This window comes from Hevea brasiliensis, chromosome 10 (assembly GCF_030052815.1).
Source record: "Hevea brasiliensis isolate MT/VB/25A 57/8 chromosome 10, ASM3005281v1, whole genome shotgun sequence".
Lineage (NCBI taxonomy): Eukaryota > Viridiplantae > Streptophyta > Magnoliopsida > Malpighiales > Euphorbiaceae > Hevea > Hevea brasiliensis.
The window spans coordinates 8,559,656-8,581,304 of record NC_079502.1 but is presented as its reverse complement, the minus strand read 5'-3'; the positions used below and the strand labels follow the sequence as shown (position 1 = coordinate 8,581,304).

Sequence of the window (21,649 nt, the reverse complement as noted above, 5' to 3'; positions counted from 1 at the left end):
AATGATATATATAAATGAATTAAAAGTAACATAACATATTTATTAAAATTTTTTATATTTAAATCATCGGTTCAATCCAATAAAATTTTTTATATTTAAATCATCAGTTCAATCCAATTTAGAATTGCTGATTCACAGTACTTAAAAAATATAAATCTGAATCAAACCGCAGGAAGACGATTTCAATTCGATTCAAAACAAATTTTGATTTTGATCAATTTTGATTCGATTTTAACCAAATTAATTTCGATTCAAAACCAGACCGTGGCCACTGCTGCGTCCAACCAATTACATCACAACATAGAGTTAGCAATACAGGTGATGAGTCAGAAATTTGGGTGAAATTTTTCTGTGTATCAGCCAAAACATTTGAATTTAGGGAATGAGACTGAAGAATTCTTATCATGGACTTTGATTGAAAGGGGTATAATTTCCCAGAATTCTTTCCTCTTCTTCTTCATTTCTTGGAATTCATCCCTATTTTTGGTTTTCATCTTAACCAAAAATACGCACCCAGATGTCACGGCGAATACGAAGAAATTGAACCTAAAAATCAAAGAAACGAGATTACTGGAAGACATTTCAAGTGATCTTAGGCCTGTTTCCTTCTTAAACCCATAAAAGGTTTCTAAAGAAAATCAAAGTCCATTTCTCGTCTTTTTACCGAAGACATGAAAGTCAGGTTCATATTTCAATTATACAAGTTTCGTTTATTCCTCTAGAGCTTCGACTTTGAAATCAAAAATAAACAAAGAAAGTGCAGCTTAAATTTGAGAATAAACAAGTAAAATTTCAATGTCATCCAACCATGTGCCCAATAAGATCATAGATGAAAGGATCCAATGGGCGAGTTGGCTGGAAGTTCAACTGTTATCGCAAACGAAGAAATTGCCTCAAAACATTCGTTTTTCGTAAAAACAGTTTTGGGACAGAGTGCGTTTGCTTCAGATTTCAGAAACCAAAAACAATAATAACAAAATTAAGGAATATGCCAGTAGGAAAAGGGCCTGAAAAATCAGGGAAGTGGATATCAGATTCAGGCGAGTGATACTGGCATTTGTTCCATGTCGCAAGTTTTGAAATTGAATTGCCCGGATCGTACCCGTTTCCAGATCCGACCAAGAAGCTGACTTGCTTAAACCCAAATTCAGTAGAAAATAGACAAACCTTTCGTCCGAAAGTGAAAAGAAAAATCGAGAAACTGCGGCTGAGAATTGATACGCAAAGCGATGAGATGAAATGATCAAGGAGGAGAAGATGAATTTATAGCGATGGAAATTAGGGTTTTGATGATGGTTGATCGAGTGATGATTTGAGTCGTGAAGTCAGCTAAGAAGCCTTGCGCTCCGTGAGCCCAAATCTTCGCAGAGTGAGCCAATCTTATGAGGCCGAAAGCTCTCCTATGTAGGCCCATACAATTTTATCCTCTCTCTCTCTCCCTCTACTTTTTTTTTTTTTTTTACCATGTCTCTCTCCCTCTAATTTAATTGAATTCAATTTAAACATGTACATATTTCAGGCATTTCAATAACCAAAGATATAGATATGAATTAGGGTGATTACTATTCGGGTGAATACTATTTAATTTAAATTGAATTAATCTAATCGAATTACTTTAGTTAGATAATTCAATTCAATTTTTAATATAATTCGGTTGGATTCGATTTTGCATTTTAAAATTTTCAATTATTTCAGTTTAATTTGATATTAGAGAGAAAAAAAATCAATTGAACTGAATCAAATTACTTTATTAATTTTTAAATTAATTTATTTTTATAGAAAATTTATAAATTATTGTAATTATATATATATATATTATTTAATTTCATTAATTAATGATTAATATGTTCAAATAAAGGTTAAAATCATATTAAATAATTTAAAAATCAAATCTATATTAAAAAAATCAATCAAAACTCAAAACTGATCTATTCAAACCAAACTGAACTGAAATACAGTGATTCAATTCGATTCGGTTTTTCATTCATTTTTTCAGCTAGGTTTCTAAAATATAGTTTAATTAATTTAATTTTAATGATTTAATTCAATTCGATTAAGTTTGAACCGAATACCCAATTCTAGATATGAATATCAATAAAAAAGAAAAAAGAAAAAAGAAAAAGCCTAATGATGTCATAACATCCATGGCTACTTGCCATAACTCAATGAGCAACTGAGCATGAATTTCTTAAATCCCTTGTGGTTGTTTGCAAAATATTCTATAAAATAACATGGCAGATAATAACAAGAAACAGCTTCCATCCAATGGCAGACGATATATCTTCCATCTACTTTACGTAAATATATCATCAATAACAAACAACATTAAAATTGTACATCTCTCTCTACCCCCTACCCACTTGGGTTTCTTCCTCTTCATGGTTCATGCTCCTCTATTCATACTTTCTAATTTTTTTTTCCTTTTCTGTAGCATGTTTGTGAATGTGTGTGTGACTACCGAATTGATTACTCCGTCTTGATTGACTCAATTGCTTTTGAATACTTGACTTACGATTTTCTCAATCGCTTTGGGACTCGATTATTTTTATTTTATTTATATTTCAAAAATATTAATTCTTACATACTTATTAATTATTATTTTTTTTAACTTTTATATTATTTGAATTTTAATGAAATATTTATATTTATTTTACTTTTAATAAAATTTTATACTCTTTTGCGCCTCACTCCACTCAAAGCACACGCCCTACATCTGAGCTCCAGGACACTTCTGGCGACACACTGCGCCTTATGCCTTTATGATCTCCAAAAACTTGAAAGCTCACAAGTTATTATTCGTATCCGTACGCACCATAGGCAACTGCTTAGGTGCATGCAACAGCACCTAGGCAACCAAGTCCAAGAGGTTCCCTAGGCCAGGCATGCTTTGATGATAGATTTTTGCATCTACAGATAACACGCCATCCTTGATCCTAGGTGAGTTTGGATTTTCTCTAACGACAATTGATTTAACTGTTGAATATAATTAATAATTATTAATTGATAATTATTATTATTAATTAATAATTAATTTATATTAAGAATTTAATAAAATTATATTTAATTACTATTGTTGATATGTAAAATCATCAATAAAGATATATATATTATATAATTTATTTTATTATTAAAATAAATATAAAATTATAAATTTATTTTATTATTAAATTAAATATACAATTATCAAATTAATATATTATATTATTTTTTATATTATTAAAATAAAAATATAATTATTAATTTATTATATTATATTATTTATTTTATTATTAGAATAAGAAAATAATGAAATTTTTAAAAAAATAATTAAATAATTTTAAAAATATAGATAAAATAATAAAATAATTATTATTGTTGATAAAGAAAAAACTTATAATTAATTTTAAGATTTTAGATATAAATAAATATTTTATATTTTTTGTCATTGATAAAAAATATTTTAATAAAGTTGAAATTTAATTAAAATGTTAAAATTATAAATAAAAAATATAAAAGTATTAATAATATTAATTTTTGAGTTAAATAAAAAAAGATAATATAATCAAAATAAAAAATAAAATTAAATTAATTATCAGTCAATGAGAAACTACTCTAAAAATAAAGCTAATATAAACCGTAGCTGATGGATACCACTATCAGCTCTATTTTCTAAAACTTATTATACACTCTGATTCACCTATTTGGGTTTTTATCAACTATCAGCTGTAGTCCGATGAATCAAACACCCTCCTTACTAAGTAACAATCTGCTGAGGTACGTATCCCATCAATCTAACAAAATGTTGGCTACCGTACCCTGTTTTGGGAGAATAACTCCAGGATGGGTTACTTGTACTAATTTGAAGCTCATTTCCGAAGAATCAACAAACCTATGGCAACTAGAACTTGGATCACTTGTACTAATTTGAAGTTCGTTTCCAAAGAATAGACAAACCTATGTCAACTAGAACTTTGACAGATACCACAACATTAAAATCATCAACAATATTAAGATCACGTACTTAACAGCAAACCGCAGATCTTAACAGCATTATCTGTTATAGGTATTCTATCACAACATTCCACTGCTTAAACTGTTACTCTTGACTGTTTTTCACATTTCACAAAGCCCACCCTCTTTTGTAGACTTTTCTAAGAGAACTACCGCATGCTCTAACATCGAAAGGAAAAACAATTGGAATTCAAGTACAATTTTCCTTTTCAAAAATTATACAGAGAGTCCCAATATCTGCAATTATATTCACCCTCTACTGTTAAAAAAATTTAAACATAACAATCCTACTTTCTCAAATTGCAGTCAAGAACTTCTACCATCAGCAAGCTAGAGGACCAGTTCACTTCAAACTACATTTGATCCTAGAGAACTACAATGCTTTAATGATGCATTTGAATATCAAATGGGGAAAAGAAGCACATTATGCAGTATTAGTTTCTGCTATTAGAATAATCCGAGATCAATTAAACAAGGGTTTCCACAGTCTCATATGTCTAAAAACTTAAAACCCCACTTTTCTTTGTTGCCCCAAACATTTGATACAAATTACCCAGAACCTTATGTTCATTCTATATTTATTTCAACATGACCGATTTCAGCTTTAATATGATCAGTGGTTACCAATGTCAAGCTTTCCCAAATCAAGTATGATTCTCTCAGATCCCTAACAATATAAACTCCATCAGTTACCTTTCCTGCTGCTTCCCACTAGCATAACAGAGCACAACATCTAAATCCACCAATATCATAACAATATCAAAATCTTAATATAAATTACACAAGCCATGTAATGGTAAACAAAAGTTTTGCAGAAAATTCTAATTAGCTAAACCAAAACATCAGAATTAAGTTCCAGCATACAACCAAAACATCAGAATTAAGTTCCAGCATACCCAATTCAAGGGTGATCTTACACAAATCCCACATTTCAGGAAACATAAATCCATTTGATGTGTGCACATTATTAAATATTCAATTCCAAACAGCATGGTAAAGCAAAATCAAAAACAAAACCCTAAACTCATACTCGTTTTAGGGGATATCCCAGGGTTTTGGCTCGGGGATCGCAACAACCATACCTTGAAGGTCTGGCGTGAGGACTACCTGGCATCCCAACCTGGCGTGCTTGTTCAAAACCCTAGCTCTAGAATTCCTCTTCAAAACATACTCCTCATCATAAGATCTCGGTGGCAGCTTATCGAGCCACTCCTGGGCGATGCTGACCTCGCACTCAGCGGAGCAAGCGTCGATCTCCTCGAGGCGGTGGGAGGCAGGATCGATAAGACCGCCGTTGGTCAAAGCCTTGAGGAGAGTCTGGCCGGAGAGGCCCACGACCTCCCGCTTTTTACCGTCAAGGTCGATAGCGGAGAGCTTAACGATTCTGTCGGCGACTTTGGCAGAGGACGAGGCGGTGGCGGTGGCGGAGGCAATGGAGGCGGAGGAGCGGACGAGGACAGATTTGGTGAAAAGAGACAGAGATTGAAGGCTGTGGAGTTGGGAGGAGAGTCTCTGGAGGGTCGATATTGCCATTTTTGCGGGCGTTCTGATGAATGGGGATCCAGTGTGGGCTAAACTGCAGTTGCTCGGAAACAGAACGGGTTTCTCTACGGTTATTTGCTAGTACAGTGCGGACAATCGATCTTCACTTTACCTCATGCGATTGCCACTCGTCCCTCCTCTTTTCAAATATAATTTACAGAAAATTATAATTTAAGTAAAATTAAAGAAATAATAATATAGCATTATTATTAAATCAATATGACAATATTATATTAAATAATTACTTTAATTTGAAGTTACTTGTCACACTTTATCCCTCTGTAAAGTATAACATAATCATGTAGAATACCTAATGAACAACCGAACTTCTCCTAACGATAACTCATTAAGTACCCTACAAGGGATTTTAAAATAATTTTCTTACTTTTGTTAAGTGGTGAGCATTTTTCAGTTGGTGTCAAAACATTTAATTAAAATTAAATCTAGTTAATATTTTTGGCCCATTTTATTTTTTCGTAAATTTTATAAAAATTTTAACAGAGTTTCATTTATATTTTGAAGAAACAGTTCTTCAAATACCTGTAAAAAAGCACTTCTAAAAATTTTTCTCAACCACTACTTCAATTTCTCAATCAATCTCAAATCTCAAGATTCCAAAGTCAACATTTCTCAATTTTCAAAATTCAATAATCCTCAAAATACTAGTAATTCATCTCATTCAAATTAAATAAAATAGTTCCACTCATATTTCATTAGAGACAAAACAATTTATATATATACATCATTACAAAATTTACATTAAAGGAAATCCAAACTAAATTTTTATTACAAACTTCATACAAACTTTGTACAAGCTGCTCAATACCGAATTTATATGTCCATATATTTATGTGCAATACATACATCAAAAGAAATATTTACAGTCAGGGTATAAATTACACCCGATAACTTCAAGCTGATAGATCCTCACACCTCAACAGCTCAGTCTGCTGCTCCTCTAGTCTCTAAATCTACAACAACAATAAAAGCTATCGCTGAGTACTAGGACTCAGTGATGCACAACATACTAAAATAATTTTTATACAGAATTTAAATCACATTTATTCAAAAATTTGACAGAATATGAGAATTAAATACAATCATGCATCATGAGATTTTAATCCCAAATAATTTCATTTTGAAGTATTAAATCACATTTCATAAAACCCACAGTTAGATCATGCCATTCGAAACAAATAGAATCTCAATAGCCAGAGGCTAAAGAGAAATCACATCACAAGGCGAGCTAGCTCAAATATGTGGATATCCATTCACATCCTCTTCTACTGGCACACCTCAACACTTCTCCAGAGAAGGAATCAAAATTCGAAACTAATTACCCCCACTAGTCGTGCTAGTGAGGTGTTCAAATATATGGTCATGATATTGTAGTTTCAAAACTTATCTTAACAATTTGCTAAACATTGTCATTTTAAATATACACAATAACTTTCACAATTTAAATCAAAACATCATAAATAAGGTCACAATAAACTTTCAACAATTCAAGGCAAAGGTAAAATGCATATTTCATTCACTTTATCAATGAATTTTAAAGCATAGTGATATTGTGGGCAAACCTCAAGCGAGTCGCCTCTTGGCCTTGACTCGGTTCCTCGGGTTCTGACTCGGTTCCTCGGGTTCTTTCTCGGTATTCTTTTCAATTGAAACACATAATTTTACAGTATTTCAGTATCATAACTTAACATAAATCCAAAAACAAATTTAACTTCGCTTTTACCTAGCTCTAACGTGTTAAACTCGATGTTCTTGAAATTTTGTGTTTTGAGTTACTATTCACTACACTATTCCAGTCAAATTGTTGACTTTCTAAGGCTTATTAGGTATGGAAATTCCAACTTCACCCACATACCACATTTTGGTCATTGATTTTGGTCATTTTCTCAAAACTTAGGTCTTTTAGGCAAAATTATCAAATTTTCAGTTTTGGAGTCCTAAGTTGCACTGTTTCATTGGTCACTTTACTGTTAGAATTTGGCAAAACTTTCTTCACAGAAAATGTTCCATATTGTCTTAAGTTTATTTTCCTTTTTGAATCACTCCAATTGAAGTTTTGTAGCTTAAGTTATGTCCAACATACAGTTACTGTTCATGCTGCAGATTTTAGTTCTGGCAGATTTATTGATCCAACTTTGTTCAGCAATTTGATCAACTATGTCTTAAGTTTCTATCGGTTCAAGAATCGCTTAAATCGGAGTTTTCTAGAGAGAGTTATAGCCATTGAAACTTTACTGTTTATATGGTAAATCTGCAGTCCTGTAGATTCAGTGATTCAATTTTGCTTAGTGATTTGATTAGGTTAATGGCATAATTTGGGTTGGTGTTATTCATAAAAGTTTTAGGTCTATATCTCATCTAACCACTGGTAAAATTTCAGGTCATTTTGACCTGCCTAGCGCGAGTTATGACCAAATGAATAAACACTGTTCATTTGGTTAGTTTGTACAGAGGCAGCCTGCAATTTTTCAACTTTGGTCAATTTGTTCACTAGATTTTGGTCACTTTTTGGGCATGCTTTCTAAATGAAAATTGTGTCATTTAGTGTCTATTTTCATCCCCAATTGGTCTCATACCAATTGGACTTGTAAAATTTCATTTTTGGTCCCTCAAAGAAAGTTTTGGTCATGCTGCCAGCAGCATGACCACACTCCCTCCGAATTTGGCTTTAATTCCAACACTTCTAACACACTTAATTAGGTCACAAATGACCATTTTTCACTTCACATTAGGTCAAAGACACCATTTACCACTTCCTCACATTTTTTGTCTCTAAACCCTAATGTCCAAAACCCTAAGTTGCCAATTTCTTGCATTTAGCTAATTTAAGACATTTAATCATAATTATTTAACACCAATAAGCTCACATACCTTTTAAATTCATCAAGTTCATGCATACATATCTCAAACCCTAGCTGGCTAAATTCACTAAAAGTACCCCCAACAATTGTTTTCTTTGATTTTTAAGTGAAAATCTAAGTTAATTGAACTAAATAAACAAATAAGAAACCATAATTTCCAAAGTAAGTTGCTTACCTCCACTTGAACTTTAATTCTTCAACTTCACTCCCTTATTCCCTTTCTTTCCTTCTTCAATCTCTTTCTCAAGTCACTCTTACAAGTTTGCATGGAAGGATTTGGGGCAAGGTAGGGTTAGATGGATGTTTAGAAGCTTGAACTCAAGCTTTCATGGAGGGAGACAATGGTGGAGCTAAGGGATGATGGATGCCGATTTGGTTGGGAGCAGAAAATGAAATGTTTTTCTTTTTCTTTTTATGTCTTTTAGGTCTCACTTTATGTATTTGAATGGGTCAAAATTGTGGGAATTTAAAAATAAATTTTGACATCATTTTGATGTCACAAAAGTGATGGAATTAACTCTTTTTTTTTTTACTTTTTGTTTTTATGTCTTTAGGAAAACCAAAAATCTAATTAATTAAATTCATAATTTCTTATTTTTATGGCATCATGCATGATGTCATACATGATGTCATCACCTTTTTAACATTTTCATTTTCTTTCTTTTTTTTTCTATTAATTCTTTAATTTAATTTTCGATTCCGAAATTTTCTTTTCTCCGATTTTATTTGATAGTTAGGTCAGGAGTCAGCTCTTGGGGTCAATTGACCAAATTGCCCCTCGCCGATTCATCCTGGTTTGCAAATAATTTAACATTTCTTTCGGCTCTCTGACCTAATTATTTGACTGACTTAACAGTTCTTTTTCGTGATTTTCTCTTTTCCACTGTGTTCGTAAGGGTCCTAAGGACTGCAGCGTCACTTTTTACGGTTCGAAATTTGAGTTTAAAAATACTTCGCTACCCTTCCCGAGAAGGTCACTCATCGCTATAACTCTCGGCTCGTTTAACTTCTTATGTTCTGTTTTTCTTGTTTATACTTAACTAATTGGACATTACTAATTATTTGGGTTTAAGGCTTATCTAGTTGTCTTAAGTGTGGTTCTAATCCCCTTGATTATACGGACCGACACCGATCACTGGAACAGTGAAATATACCAGGCTATACAAATAGAGGTGTTACAATTCTCCCCCCCTTAAAATAAATTTCGTCTCGAAATTTTACCTGGTATTAATCTCTGAACAGCTGTGGGTGCTGTCTCCTTATGTCCTCCTCTCGTTCCCAAGTAGCCTCCTGACTCGAATGATGATTCCACAGCACTTTTACCAATGGTATCTGCTTGTTCCGTAGCTGCTTCACCTCATAAGCTAGAATCTCTATGGGTTCTTCCTCATATGTGAGGTCTGGATTTACTTCAATTTCCACTACTGGTAGTACATGAGATGGGTCTGATCGATACGTCCTCAACATAGACACATGGAAGACATTATGTATCTTCTCTAACTCTGGAGGTAGTGCCAAACGATATGTCAAAGGACCCACTCTTTTCAGAACCTCATATAGCCCAATGAAATGAGGACTCAGTTTTCCCTTTCTGCCGAATCTCATAATTCTCTTCCAAGGAAAAACCTTGAGGAATACTTTCTCACCCACTGCATATTCAATATCCCTTCTTTTCAGATCAATATAGGACTTCTGACGGTCTGATGCTGTCTTAAGTCGATCTCTGATCACCCTGATTTTCTCTTCAGTTTGCTGAACAATTTCAGGTCCAATCATCTTCCTTTCATCCACGTCATCCCAACACAAAGGGGTTCTACATTTTCTACCATACAAAGCTTCATATGAAGGCATCTCAATGCTTGATTGGTAGCTATTTTTGTAAGCAAACTCAATCAAAGGCAAGTGTGTGTCCCAACTGCCCTCAAACTCAATCACACAAGCCCGTAGTATGTCCTCCAAAATCTGAATTACCCTCTCGGTGGCCATGCATGCGTGGGTGGAATGCAAGATCTTGAAGTTCAATCTAGTTCTTAGGGCTCTCTGAAGACTACCCCAGAATCTAGAAGTGAACCTAGGATCTCTGTCTGATACGATGGATACTGGCACTCCATGCAGTCTCACAATCTCATCAACGTACAACTTGGCTAATCTTTCTAAACTGTAGTCCATTCGGACTGGCAGAAAATGAGTAGACTTGGTTAGTCTGTCAACAATGACCCATACTGCATCATGACTCTTCTGTGTCCTCGAAAGTCCCATAACAAAATCCATCGTTATTCCCTCCCATTTCCATTCTGGTACTGGTAGTGGATGTAACAAACCAGCGGGTACTTGATGCTCTGCCTTCACTTGCTGATAAGTTAGACATTTGGAAACAAACTCTGCCATATCTCTTTTCATACCCATTCACCAGTAATGCTCCTTTAGCCCTCTATACATTTTTGTGCCACCAAGGTGCATGGCAAAAGGAGACTCATGTGCTTCCTTTAAAATGATCTGCCTCAAATCAACATCATTAGGAACACATATTCTGCTCTAGTGTAGCAGTAGACCATCATCTCTTATTGAGAATTCTGGTTTCTTGCCCTGTCTGACTTCTTCCAACAGCTTCTGATACTTCTGATCATTCTGAGTAGCCATTCTGATCTGATCAATCAATACTGGTTGTACATGCCATGCAACTGCTGTCTGCCCATCATCATTAATCTCTAAGCTGGCATGCAATGATCTTAACTCATGCACCAAAGACAAAGGAGTAACCTGTAGACTTGCCATAGTCTTGCGACTTAAGGCGTCAGCCACAACATTAGTTTTCCCTGGCTGATAGTCTATCAGACAATCATAGTCTTTTATCAACTCTAACCATCTCTTCTGTCTCAAATTCAACTCCTTATGAGTACCCAAATACTTCAAACTCTTATGATCTGTGTAAATGTAACAATTCTCTCCATACAAATAATGTCTCCAGATCTTAAGAGCGAACACAATGGCTACAAGCTCCAAATCATATGTCGGATAATTCCTCTCATGAGGTTTCAGCTGGCGTGATGCATAGGCAATGACATTTCGATCTTGCATCAATACACAGCCTAACCCATTGTGAGAAGCATCACTGTAAACTGTGTATTCTTTACCTGGGGTAGGTAAAGTCAGGACTGGAGCTTCAATCAAACATTTCTTCAATTCATCAAAACTCTGTTGGCATTTATCCGTCCACTGAAACTTCACATCTTCCCTAAGCAGCTTGGTCAATAGAGATGCCAACATGGAGAATCCCTTCACAAATCGACGGTAGTATCCAGCTAACCCCAGAAAACTGCGAATCTTTGTGACATTTTTGGGTGGCCTCCAATTAAGGACAGCTTCAATCTTACTTGGATCTACCTTGATGCCCTCTTCTGATACTACATGCCCCAAGAAAGATATTTCCTTCAGTCAAAATTCACACTTCGATAATTTGGCATATAGTTGTTTCTCCCTCAAAGTCTGCAGTACAATCCGCAGATGTCTATCATGCTCTTCTGCATTCCTCGAATAAACCAATATATCATCAATGAATACCACAACAAATTAGTCGAGGTATGGTCTGAAGATAGTGTTCATCAGATCCATAAAAGCAGCAGGAGCATTAGTTAACCCGAATGGCATGACCAAGAACTCATAGTGGCCATAGTGGGTTCTGAAGGAAATTTTAGGAATACTCTGCCCTTATACTTTCAGCTGATAATAACCTGATCTCAGGTCAATTTTGGAGAACACAGCTGCACCCCTCAACTGATCAAACAAGTCATCAATGCGGGGCAATGGATATCTATTCTTTATTTTCACCTTATTCAACTGCCGATAATCAATACACAAGAGGAGAGTGCCATCCTTCTTCTTTACAAATAACACTGGCGCTCCCCAAGGTGACACACTAGGGCGGATAAAGCCCTTTTCAAGCAACTCATGCAATTGCACTTTTAATTCTTTCAATTCTGCAGGTGCCATTCTATATGGTGTTATGAAGATTGGGTCCACACCAGGCATAACATCAATTTCAAACTGCACCTCTCTTTCTGGAGGCAATCCTAGCAATTCATCAGGAAACACATCCGGAAAGTCACATACCGTAGGGATGTCCCTTAGTGCTGGACTCCCCACTTGGGTGTCTATCACATGTGCCAAGTATGCTTCACACCCCTTTCTGATCATCCTTCTGGCTAGTCCAGCCGAAATGATATTTGATGGCAGTAAATGCCTCTCCCCATGTATTACCACATCACCGTACAATGGAAGACCAAAAGTGACTGTCTTCAGTCTACAGTCAATCATGGCGTAATGCCTGGCTAACCAATCCATGCCCAAAATGATATCATACTCTCTGACGGGTATTTCAATCAAGTCTGACAGGAAAAAATGTCCTTGGATCACCAAAGGACAGGCTCTATAGATTCTATTGACCCAGACCTCTTGTCCTAATGGACTAGTTACTAGCACTTCAAAACCCATTTGAACACATGGAACAGCAAGTGAACTGACTATGTTAGCACTAACATATGAATGGGTTGAACTCGGATCAAATAATACAAATACTTCTTGATCAGAGATAGAGAATGTACCAGCTACCACATTAGAAGTCTCAGCCTCTTCTCGCTGTCTCATCGTGTAAACTCTGGCTGAAGCACTTCCTTGTGCTGATTGACCAACTGTGCCCTGACTGCCTGAAGTAGTGCCTCTACCTCTGCCTCTTCCTCTGCCAAATGATTGTGAACCTCTGGGAACAGGACTCTGAATAGATCCCTCGGCAGTAGTAGGAGCTGGATCATATCTTGGAGATAGAGCACTAGTGCAGTCTCTTGCTAAATGACCCTTGCCTCCGCAGTTAAAGCAGGCTCCAGTGGCCCAATAACACTCCCCCCCATGAATCTTACCACAAGTCTCACAGGGGTAGGCAGAATGTGAACCCCTGCTCGACTGCTGACCAGACCTAGGGGGTCTCTGTCCAGAAAATCTGCCCCTATTAAATCTTCCACCTTGACCCCTGCTGGGTCCACTAAACTTCTTCTTCTTCCCAGAAGTCCCACCAGAACTCGGCTCTACTGATTTTTCCCCCTTGTCTTTCTCTGATTTCTCAGCTTTCTCTGATTTTTCTTTCACTAGGGTTGCTTCTGATTCTATTCTTTCCAACTCAAGTGCTTGAGACATGAGCTCTGAGAAGTTGCTGTGTCGAAATCCCACAACTTGCATCCTTATGCTGGGCTTCAAACCCGTCTCAAATCTCTTGCACCTTGCCTTGCTGGTGGTAAGGAGACTCCCCGCATAGTGACTCAGGCGGGAGAACTCCCTCTCATACTCTGCCACTGATCGGTTCCCTTGTTTCAAACTAAAAAATTCTTGTAATTTCTGATCAACATATGCATCTGGGATGTATTTACATGAATTCTCGATGAAGTCATCCTGTGTCAACATCGTGGTTCAAATTAGGTGGGGATGGTTTTCCACCAATCATATGCATCCCCTTGTAGTAGCGACGCAGAATACTCAAACTTCAGTTCATCTTGGCAGTACAGCTTCTTAAATACTCTGTCCATTCTTTCAAGCCATTGCTTTGCCTCTAAAGGGTCCACTGTACCCTTAAATTCTGTAGCCCCATACTTCAGTAATTTACCATACTGTCTGGCTAGAGGCAGTGGTTATGCCACAAGTGTCTGAGGTGGAGCTTGAGCAGGCATACCCTCAGCCATTTATTGAAACATTGCAGCCATCTGCTGTGCGAACTGTGTAGGAAACTGTGGCATTTGTGGGGCTGGTGCTACTGACCCACTGACATTCTATAAAGCTGGGGCTTCCCCTTGCGCCTCAACTTCAACAGATTGCTCGACTGAGCGATCCCCTTCTTCCATTTCAATCTAAAGTTAGGGTATCTCCTGAACAAGTAACACATGGAGATTTCCCTCCGTTAGTTCATATTCATGTTGTAATGCACTGTATGTAACAATTATGGACATTGAGCAATTGTACTTAACAAGAAAGACACAAATTCTCAAGTTAAAACATACTTCAAAAATTTTGCTCTCATACCACTAAAACATGTCACACCTTACCCCTTTGTAAGGCATAACATGATCCCGTAGAATACCTAATGAACTACCAAACTTCTCCTACCGATAACTCATTAAATACCTTACAAGGGATTTTATAATAATTTTCTTACTTTTGTTAAGTGGTGAGCATTTTCCAGTTGGTGTCAAAACAATTAATTAAAATTAAATCTAGTTAATATTTTTGGCCTATTTTATTTTTCCGTAAATTTTATAAAAATTTTGATAGAGTTCCGTTTATATTTTGAGGAAACAGTTCTTCAAATACCTGTAAAAAAGCACTTCTAAAAATTTTTCTCAACCACTACTTCAATTTCTCAATCAATCTCAAATCTCAAGATTCCAAAATCAATATTTCTCAATTTTCAAAATTCAATAATCCTCAAAATACTAGTAATTCATCTCATTCAAATTAAATAAAATAGTTCCACTCATATTTCATTAGGGACAAAACAATTTATATATATACATCATTACAAAATTTACATCAAAGGAAATTCAAACTAAATTTTTATTACAAACTTTGTACAAGCTGCTCAAGACCGAATTTACATGTCCATATATTTATGTGCAATATATACATCAAAAGAAATATTTACAGTCAGGATATAAATTATACCCGATAACTTCAAGCTGATAGATCCTCACACCTCAGCAGCTCAATCTGCTGCTCCTCTAGTCTCTAAATCTACGACAGCAATAAAAGCTATCGCTGAGTACTAGAACTCAGTGGTGCACAACATACTAAAATAATCTTTATACAGAATTTAAATTACATTTATTCAAAAATTTGACTGAATATGAGAATTAAATACAATCATGCATCATGAGATTTTAATCCCAAACAATTTCATTTTGAAGTATTAAATCACATTTCATAAAACCCACAATTAGATTATGCCATTCGAAACAAATAGAATCTCAATAGCCAGAGGCTAAAGAGAAATCACATCACAAGGCTAGCTAGCTCAAATATATGGATATCCATTCACATCCTCTTCTACTGGCACACCTCAACACTTCTCCAGAGAAGGAATCAAAATTGAAACTAATTACCCCCACTAGTCGTGCTAGTGAGGTGTTCAAATATATGGTCATGACACTGTGGTTTCAAAACTTATCTTAACAATTTGCTAAATATTGTCATTTCAAATATACACAATAACTTTCACAATTTAAATCAAAACATCATAAATAAGGTCACAATAAACTTTCAACAATTCAAAGCAAAAGTAAAATGCATATTTCATTCACTTTATCAATGAATTTTAAAGCATAGTGATGTTGTGCACAAACCTCAAGCGAGTCGCCTCTTGGCCTTGACTCGGTTCCTCGGGTTCTTTCTCGGTATTCTTTTCAACTGAAACACATAATTTTACAGTGTTTCAGTACCATAACTTAACATAAATCCAAAAATAAATTTAACTTCACTTTTACCTAGCTCTAACGTGTTAAACTCGACTTTCTTGAAATTTTGTGTTTTGGGTTACTATTCATTATACTATTCCAGTCAAATTGTTGACTTTCTAAGGCTTAATAGGTATGGGAATTCCAACTTCACCCACATACCACATTTTGGTCACTAAACTTGTTGGTTTTGGTCATTTTCTCAAAACTTAGGTCTTCTAGGCAAAATTATCAAATTTTCAGTTTTGGAGTCCTAAGTTGCACTGTTTCATTGGTCACTTTACTGTTGGAATTTGGCAAAACTTTCTTCATAGAAAATGTTCCATGTTGTCTTAAGTTTATTTTCCTTTTTGAATCACTCCAATTGGAGTTTTGTAGCTCTAGTTATGTCCAACATACGGTTACTGTTCATGCTGCAGATTTTAGTTCTGGCAGATTTATTGATCCAACTTCGTTCAGCAATCAAGTTATGTCTTAGGTTTCCATCAGTTCAAGAATCGCTTAGATCGGAGTTTTCTAGAGAGAGTTATAGCCATTGAAACTTTACTGTTCATATGGTAAATCTGCAGTCCTGCAGATTCAGTGATTCAACTTTGCTCAGTGATTTGATTGGGTTAATGACATAATTTGGGTTGGTGTTATTCATGAAAGTTTTAAGTCTATATCTCATCTAACCACTGGTAAAATTTTAGGTCATTTTGACCTGCCTAGCTCGAGTTATGATTAAATGAACAAACACTATTCATTTGGTCAATTTGTACAGAGACAGCCTGCAATTTTCCAACTTTGGTCAATTTGTTCACTAGGTTTTGGTCACTTTTTATGCATGCTTCCTAAATGAAAATTGTGTCATTTAGTGTCTATTTTCATCCCCAATTGGTCCCATACCAATTGGACTTGTAAAATTTTATTTTTGGTCCCTCAAAGGAAGTTTTGGTCATTCTGCCAGCAGCATGACCACACTCCCTCCGAATTTGGCTTTAATTCCAACACTTCTAACACACTTAATTAGGTCAAAAATGATCATTTTTCACTTCACATTATGTCAAAGACACCATTTACCACTTCCTCACATTTTTTGTTTCTAAACCCTAATGTCTAAAACCCTAAGTTGCCAATTTCTTGCATTTAGCTAATTTAAGACATTTAATCATAATCATTCAACACCAATAAGCTCACATACCTTTTAAATTCATCAAGTTTATGCATACATATCTCAAATCCTAGCTGGCTGAATTCACTAAAAGTCCCCCAACAATTGTTTTCTTTGATTTTTAAGTGAAAATCTAAGTTAATTGAACTAAATAAACAAATAAGAAACCATAATTTTCAAAGTAAGTTGCTTACCTCCACTTGAACTTTAATTCTTCAACTTCACTCCCTTATTCCCTTTCTTTCCTTCTTCAATCTCTTTCTCAAGTCACTTTTACAAGTTTGCATGGAAGAATTTGGGGCAAGGTAGGGTTGGATGTTTAGAAGCTTGAACTCAAGCTTTCATGGAGGGAGACAATGGTGGAGCTAAGGGATGATGGCTGCCGATTTGGTTGGGAGCAGAAAATGAAATGTTTTTCTTTTTCTTTTTATGTCTTTTAGGCCTCACTTTATGTATTTGAATGGGTCAAAATTGTGGGAATTTAAAAATAAATTTTGACATCATTTTGATGTCATAAAAGTGATGGAATTAACTCTTTTTTTTTTTACTTTTTTTTTTTATGTCTTTAGGAAGACCAAAAATCTAATTAATTAAATTCACAATTTCTTATTTTTATGGCATCATGCATGATGTCATCACCTTTTTAGCATTTTCATTTTCTTTCTTTTTTTTCTATTAATTCTTTAATTTAATTCTCGATTCTGAAATTTTCTTTTCTCCAATTTTATTTGATAGTTAGGTCAGGAGTCAGCTCTCAAGGTCAATTGACCAAATTGCCCCTCGCAGGTTCATCCCGATTTGCAAATAATTCAATATTTTTTCCGGCTCCTTGACCTAATTATTTGACTGGCTTAACAGTTCTTTTTTGTGATTTTCTCTTTTCCACTGTGTTCGTAAGGGTCCCAAGGACCACAGCGTCACTTTTTACGGTTCGAAATTTGAGTTTAAAACGACTTCGCAGCCCTTCCCGAGAAGATCACCCATCGCTGTGACTCTCGGCTCGTTTAACTTCTTATGTTCTGTTTTTCTTGTTTATACTTAAGTAATTGGACATTACTAATTATTTGGGTTTAAGGCTTATCAAGTTGTCTTAAGTGTGGTTTTAATCTCCTTAATTATACGGACCGACATCGGTCACCGAAACAGTGAAATATACCAGGCTATACAAATAGGGGTGTTACATTACTATTTTATTTAAGGAGCATTATTTCAATTTTTTTTGTAAAAATTATAATAAAAAATAAGTAAAAGGACGAAATTAAGTGTGACAGTCACATTAATGTTATATATTATGGTATTAAAGAATGGTTTTGTCACGACCCAACCTATGGGCCGGACCGGCACTAGGACCTGGGCCAGCCTAAAGCCCCCAAGGCCCGTAGTAAGCCTAACTGTTCATTTACCCGACTCTAAGGCCCATTTGGGCCCAATATCAAGAAATCAAACGGACAGAGTCCGGCCATAAAATGGACTTTCCAACGGGGAGTTTTCGGCTCACCCGACCTGTAAACACAATAAATACTCAATTGGGGAGCTCAGCTCACCCTCCACATACTCATATCATCATAAAAACATATGGGAGCTCAGCTCCCTCATCCAGTCCATCAAACATACATATCATTATATGTTTACAGGTCCAACATGATAATAATATTACAGACCAAAATCAAATAAATACTTTTAACACATGCGGAAATTCTAGGAGTTAATAAAATTACACAAACATTGATAAACAACCTGCGAGGAAAGGGAGCAGGTTAACCTCAAAAATATCCTCCTGTGGCACGAAAAATATTGAACAGAGTGAGCGTCACTCAGAGAGTAAAATATCAATTTTAACCATAATCTCTATAACTATCTAAAACTAATGCACCCTGTAGAGTGAAATGCAACATCAACAACATTTTCACATTATAACATCAAAAAGGTAATTTGGAGCACTCACGCACCCTGTAGCATCAATCATAACATATGGGAGCTGATCCCTATCTCCTCTCTTAAATCCAACACGGTGCCAAGAAGAACTCAAGCGGACTTTCGCTTAATAAACCAAATCGAGGGTCACGTGAAGAACTCAAGCCGTGACTACCCTCGAAGGATCAGTCCCAAATGAAGAACTCAAGCCGTGACTACCCGTCCTATCCATAGTCCACACCACATCACACGCACGCCAACGCACGCACACTGCTCCAAATTATCACAACAACATCATGGCACTTTAACAGTTATCAATGCATCATAAATCGTGCCTAGAATTTAACTACATAAATATATGCATATAAGTGATGCATGGGCAGGCTGAACATATAATAATATCGAAATTACAATTAAAATTAATATTTTACTCACAGACTTGACGACAATCACTGTGGCGGCTGGGCGGAGGAAGAAGGCTGTCCCGGCTCACCTGAAAATTTTATTACAATCATTTAATAAATTTGACTCAATACAAACAAAGAAAAAGACCAATACGTCCTAAGTCGTGCCGAAAATCCGGCAGAGTCTCCCTTATACCTAGGACCTACCCAACCTGCAAAAGGGCTCAAAACACACTTCTATATCCACAATCCATATATCCACAACTCAATCACATCACACAGCCCCTCCTGGGCCCATCAAATCAATCATTCATTACAATATGTAAAATTTTAATTTAGTCCTTATAATTGATCATTTTTGCAAAAACTGCTCAAATAAGCTCTAAAAATTATAAAACTCTGCCCCGCGGTCCTTAGAAATATTACTAAGCTATTGCAAAAAGAATCGTAATTTTCTAAGCTACCACGAATATTTTATGGATTTTTTAATCCTATTTAAGCACTAGAAAATTACGAAAAAGCAAGGTTCGGGTTTACCTTTGCCGATTCCGACTTCAGGAACGCGCTCGGGATGCCTGAAAATGGTGGGGTAGCCAAAACCTCGATCCAATTCGGAGACTTTTCCTAGTGGGTGCATGCAGCCGGAAATTCACAGATCCAGACAACTGTCGAATTTCCGCGAATTGAGGATACCTACACGAAGCCCAATAATAATATATAAAAAATCAGGGGTGTTACAGGTTTCATATAATTATATTAAATCATTTATTAATAAACATATTAAGCTTAAATTCTTTAAAAATAATATATAAATATTATCCAACAATCAAATATCAAAATATAAGACAAAATCTTAACACAAATGACACTTTTTTAATAAAACATTTTTAACGTCTCATTCTCTTTTTTTTTTTTTAGAATTTTACAAGGATATAATTTAATTGATTTCTTATAATGAAATAATTAAATTTTTTTTTAATTTTAAAAAATTCATTTTAAAATAAATAAAAATTAAGTATAATTATATAATAATTCGATTTTTTTAGTTAATAGAAAATATTTTCTTATTAAAGGAAAACCAAATCAATTTTAAGTAAAATGACCCTTTTTTTAAGATAAAATTATTTTTATTTTTTAAATTTTAATAATTTTATTAAAATATAAAAATATTTATATATACATGAAATAAACATTCACCATTAATTTAATATTATAAATAAATAATAAAAAATATTTTCATGAAAAATATTTTTTTTCATGAATAATATTTTTTATATATAAATTATTTTTTATAAAATAAATGAAACTCAAATATGATCCTTTGTTATTTATTATAGATTTAATTAATTTTAATCCATTTAACTATTTGATTATTAAAATTATTCTAATTATATAAAAAATTTTATTAAAACATCATTTTACTTTTAAATAAAATAATATAAAACTTAAATTTATATTATTAAAATGTGTGGTTGCAATAATAATAATAATAATAATAATAATAATAATAATAATAATAATAATAATAATAATACACATATTGTTATATGATTATCTCATTAAATGTTAAAACGGAAAGAATTAACATTGTCCCTCTAATAGTTCACATTATTTTTTTTATTTTTTCTCTTAAAAGTCCACAGTTGAAGGCACATATCAGAAAAGTTATTCCACCATTTCAATTTGTTAAAGACTTAACAATTAGCAACGATATTATTGTCACGCCATTTTATAATTTTTTCAACATTGTATTATTGAATCATAAGAGTATCCTATTCAATATGATCTAATAACAACTTCATATTGTTATTCAATATGATCTAATATATGAAGTTGTTATGTCATTATTATTATTATTATTAATTTACTTCTATTGTATATTTGTTTTAGTTCTAACTTTTTGTTTTATTTTATTTTTATTTATTTAGTTATAATTATTATTTAAATTTTAAACCTCATAATTTTTTTAGTATTAAATTATTAAAATAATACCATTTAAATATTTTTTATATAATTCAAAGACAAAATGTCCATTTTGACTCTTTTAAGTTTTATCTAAGAGTCAAATTAGTTCTTAAAATTTTTCGAGATCTATTTAAACCCCTCAAATTTTTAAAACAAGAAACTCCAAATATAACATAAATTAGCATATTTTGGACAAAAAAAATTGTCACGTGGTCATGTGATAGACAATCACATTTTCTTCTAACTATTTGCCATTATCTTCATTCACTCACAATTCCAATACAAATTGTAAACAATTTCAGAAGGTTTTTT

At 34.2% G+C, this 21,649-nt stretch overlaps 1 protein-coding gene across 1 annotated transcript; it reads right to left on the bottom strand.

The window, feature by feature from the left end:
• Positions 1 to 4,784: 4,784 nt before the first annotated feature.
• On the bottom strand, positions 4,785 to 5,668 carry LOC110648743 (uncharacterized). The gene has a single exon (XM_021803081.2). It carries the CDS (start codon positions 5,521 to 5,523, stop codon positions 5,026 to 5,028), a length of 498 nt encoding a protein of 165 aa, XP_021658773.2. The 5' UTR covers positions 5,524 to 5,668; the 3' UTR covers positions 4,785 to 5,025.
• Positions 5,669 to 21,649: the final 15,981 nt, after the last annotated feature.

Excerpts from the sequence above, each read along its gene's own strand:
- LOC110648743 (XM_021803081.2), bottom strand. The coding sequence starts at position 5,523 with ATGGCAATATCGACCCTCCAGAGACTCTCCTCCCAACTCCACAGCCTT.